A 4,725-nucleotide genomic window follows, 5' to 3' on the forward strand; every position below is an offset into this window, starting at 1 on the left:
TGGAAACTCAAATTGAAATGATCAAGGTTGAACTCAAAAAGAGAAATCTCAAGATCATTGTTGAAGTAGATGCTACTCCATGATATGGTAAAATTCTCAATTTTGTCTTCACTATACCTAAACCAGTAAACTCAACCTTATATATAGTCAACATGGTATTAGGAGTAATAAGGAGGCATTAAATTATTATTTTTTCTACCCGATCATGCTCTGCAACTCGCCCTGCAAATGATCCGCAGCCCTCTCAAGGTGCAGACAGCGAGCCCGCCCTTTGCTGGCCCGGCTCTTGCGATCCCGCCCGCAGGTGAGCCTCCTGCTTGATGTGGTCTGCTTGCATGGATCGTCCAGCAGTCTTTTAGAGCCGCTCTCAGAGATTTCGATCATGGAGGGACTGGGAACCCCTCATGCGCCTCATTCAACTCCTCCGCCATCCTCATCTTCCAAGGCTTTTAATAGGCTTTTGGCAAGACTGCCAAAGAAGAAAAACGTTGAAGCTGCGAAGTTTGTCAAGAGATTGGATGATATACCGGTGATCTCCCTCCCTCCAGAAACCCCGATCCAAGTTGCCTTGTCGCTGGCTGAAAGATCTCTCATCGGCCAGTTCACCGGGCTATGGCCGTCTTCTAAGACCACAAAAAGCTGGGTTAACAAAAACTGGGCTCCTCTGATCAAAGAAAGCGTCACCTCCTATTTCCTGGGGAGATGTTATTTCCTCTTTGAATTCACTTCAAAAGAAGATAAAGCCCTGATCTTCCAAAATGGCCCCTACTTCATGGGTCCTCAAGGTCTTTACCTGAACAAATGGACCCCAGACTTCGACCCGGCAGTAGATGTGCCCAAAGCAGTCCCGGTGTGGGTCAAGCTCCCAAATCTCCCAGTACACTGCTGGAACTGGGATTCACTGAAACACATTGGAAACGCCCTGGGAAAATTCATAGATCGTGCCAACAATAAGGATCAATACGACTATGTCAGGATCTATGTAGAAGTAGACCTGGAGGTGGGGCTACCAGAGGCCATCACTCTAAAGGTCAGAAGTTGGACACACATGCAAAAATTGGACTATGAGCAGTTGCCCTTCAAATGCCGGAAATGTCATGTTTACGGCCATTTCGCCAGAGGTTGCCCAACTAACAAAGAGAATGAAAAAGGAAAATAGGATGGATGGAACCAAGTTAAGCGATCCAAAAATTACCCCAAGAATCAGAAGCAAGGAGGCTCCAACGGCAAAGGAATTTAGCATACCGCTACTCAGCAGATCATCTCCAAACCCAATTCTGAAAACAAGTTTGATCCCCTGAGTGTGCATCCAGAAAGCACACAAGAGGGCGAAGCTCAAAAGGAGACAGAAGCATCACAGGAGACCGAAGCTCAACCCACAAGCAAAGGTACTCCCTCGGCCTCTCTCAAAGGAACAAGTCCCGAAGATCCAAAAGGCATGATCATAGAAGATGAAGAAGAAGAGCAGGAAACGGAAGAATCAGAAGAGGAAGGAGAAATAGGAGAATCCCACACCCCGGTAAGAAGATCAACAAGAGGCCGGAAAACAGACAGGGAAAAAAGGGAGTAGGAGACTTACAAAGAAAAACTTCAGGGCAGTCAACCAACCTTGGAGAAAATGCTAGCTTCAAAGCCAAAGATATTGAAAAATCCCCCCCAAGGCTCCAAGGGAGCCCACCTAAAGCATAAATAATGAAGGTCATCTCCTGGAACTGCAGAGGGATGGGGAGCAAAATTAAAGAAGAAGCCATCAGAAGTCTAATCAGGACAGAAACCCCAGATCTACTTCTCGTCCAGGAGACAAAGCTAGAAGACATAGTCTTCCTCCAAACAAGCAAGAAAGTCTGGAATAAAAGCGAAGCAAGAGCAATCTCTGCCCGGGGTGCCTCAGGAGGAATAGGTACTCTTTGGAATGCCAATAAATTTACAGTTCTACTCGAGGCCAGGAATACCCATTGGTTGATGTTGAAAATGCAGAACCTGGATACTAAGCAAACGTTCTGCCTCTTCAATGTTTACTCTCCAGTCAACATTGGGAAAAAAAAGACTGTTGGGACTCTAAAGACAGAAAGCAGATTTGACAAACCTGGAAAACTTAATAATTGTTGGTGATCTCAATCTTACCCTACACCCATCAGAAAAAAGGGGAGGCAGCATAGTTAGAGATCCAGCTAGAGAATGGGTGGAGGACATAGTGCAAGACTGGGATTTGCTGGACATCAAAAGCTCTTCAGGTAGGTACTCTTGGTCTAATAAAAGAGTGGGCCCTGGCCACATTGCTGCCAGGTTAGATAGGTTTATCATTCAAAGTTCCTTTCTGCTGCTAGGATTAGAGCCTAGAATGTATATTCTTACCAATAGCACCTTTGATCATAAGCCCATAAAGTTAGAGCTGCTAGCTCATCATGATCTGGGCCCCATCCCATTTAGGTTCAGCGCTCTTTGGGCAAAGGAGAATGATTTCATGCAAACAGTCAAGGAATGCTGGAACCAACTAGTCAAAGGATCGCCATTTTATATTTGGGAGGAAAAACTCAGAAGGGTGAAAAGAGACCTAAAATGATGGGCCAAAACGCTGTCCAACCTAGCCACAATAAGGAAAACCATTAAAGAAGCTCTTGTTTCTCACTATAATGGTATGGAAAACGCAATGCTTACAAAGGACTTGCTAGAACAAGAAACCCATTTACAACAGCAATATCACAAGGCCTGTTTAGCTGAAGAAGAGTATTGGAGATTGAAATCTCGGAACCTCTGGCTCAAAGCAGGGGATAGGAACACTTCTTATTTTCATAAACAAGCCCAGGAAAGGAAATGTTTCAATACTATCTCAGAAATTAAAGAGGAGGGAGATATCCATAAGGATTTTGAGCATATAAAGAGAGCTGCGTTTACTAATTTCCAAAAACTATATAGTGAAGACAAGGACCCAAGTCACTATCTGGAGCTGTTAGTTAATATACCCTCTGTCGTTTCTTAGCGAAGTAATGAATCTCTGGAGGCCAAAGTCACTAAAGATGAGGTGAAAAAGGCGCTCTTCGACATGGACTCGGACAAGGCCCCTGGGCCGGATGGTTTCTCTGCTAGATTCCTCCAAACGTGCTGGCCGATTATTGAAAAAGATCTTCTCAAAATGGTACAAAAATCCCAAAATATTCAGAAAATTGGAGGTAGTACCAATTCTACGTTTTTAGCACTCATACCCAAGGAAAAAGGTGCCAATAACTTCAACAGATTTCGGCTGATTTCTCTATGTAATACAGGGTACAAATTGATCACCAAAGTAATTGCAAACAGATTGAAGTTTATCCTCCCCAAAATAATTCCAGAGAATCAAGGAGGCTTCATCCATGGAAGGCAGATCGTGGACAACTTTCTACTGGTCCAGGAAGCAATACACTCAAGTCTACTCCGAAAAGAGCAAGGTATGGTGATCAAACTTGATTTAGCAAATGCTTTTGATCGAGTCAATCATAGCTTCCTTTTGAATGTTATGTCTAAGCTTGTTTTTGGAACAAACTTCATTAATTGGATCCAGGCATGCATCTCGAAGCCATGGATAGCTCCTCTTGTTAATGGAAGAGCCACAGACTTCTTTAAAGCCTCGAGAGGACTCAGGCAGGGGTGCCCTCTATCCCCCCTGCTCTTTGTCATCCAGGCCTCAGCCCTCAGCTTCCTGCTAGATAAAAAGTTGCAGGAACAAGAAATTAATGGTCTGCGCATTGCAAGAGGGACCAAAAATATCAATCATGCTTTGTTTGCAGATGACACATTGCTGTTAGGTCTCGCCTCTACTCCCTCTGCCACAAAGTTAAAAGAGGTCCTGGATGAATTTAGTGAAGCTTCAGGCAGTGTTGTTAACAAGAGAAAATGTCATATTTTCAGTTGGAACACTACGCCTAGGCTGCTATCTGCCATATCCAGATGTTTGGGCTTCGAAGCTTCCTCCTCCTGGTCGTCCTTTAAATACTTGGGCCTCCCATTATCTCAAAAGAGACCAACCAGCAAAAATTGGCTACCATAGTTAGAAAAGTTCAAGGCAAAAATTCAAGCCTAGGGATATTCCTGGCTGAATGCTGCAGGCAAAACAGTCTTAATAAAATCTGTTCTCAACAGCTTGCCCCTATTCCAATTTGCAGGTCTCCTCGCTCCGGCATCCATACTATACAAAATGGAGGAATACATAAGAAGGTTTTTTTGGAAGGGAGGGAAACAAAATGAAAAAAAGATCCCTCTTGTCAGCTGGGACATCATCTCCAAGCCGCTGTGGGAAGGTGGCCTAAACTTTAAGAATCTTCGTCAACAAAATGTGGCAATGGCTGCAAAAATCATGTGGAGGATCATCGCCCCCAATCCTGGCTGGGCTCAAAAGGTGCTCTGGAAAAAATATTTCAGAGGTCCAAGATCCAGATGCTTAGAAAATGTGATTCACCTGCCTAATTCGACATTCCTCAAAATTTATGACAGAGCCGCATCTCTAATCACCGCCCACTCCTACTGGATACCAGGCAACGGTAAAAAAATCAATATCTGGTCAGACAGAATCATGAACAAAGAGCCAATAGAAGCCAGAGCCTCTAGTAATTCGTTGCGCTGTTGGATGGACAGAGAAGGAATGAAATCTCTGTGGGGTATTTCATGTTGGAATAACTCGATTTGGGCAAGCTGGAAGCGATTAAATGTGCTGGACAACCTGAACTCTGAGTGGACCACGCTGTTAGACGC

The 4,725-nt window shown here is 44.2% G+C and overlaps 1 protein-coding gene across 1 annotated transcript; it reads left to right on the forward strand.

The window, feature by feature from the left end:
• Positions 1-382: 382 nt before the first annotated feature.
• On the forward strand, positions 383-1,159 carry LOC149184841 (uncharacterized). Its single transcript, XM_089415457.1, has one exon. It carries the CDS (start codon positions 383-385, stop codon positions 1,157-1,159), a length of 777 nt encoding a protein of 258 aa, XP_089271583.1.
• Positions 1,160-4,725: the final 3,566 nt, after the last annotated feature.

This window comes from Pinus tabuliformis, chromosome 3_2 (assembly GCF_031772625.1).
Source record: "Pinus tabuliformis cultivar Carrire ecotype Pingquan chromosome 3_2, CPIR1, whole genome shotgun sequence".
Taxonomy (NCBI): Eukaryota; Viridiplantae; Streptophyta; class Pinopsida; order Pinales; family Pinaceae; genus Pinus; species Pinus tabuliformis.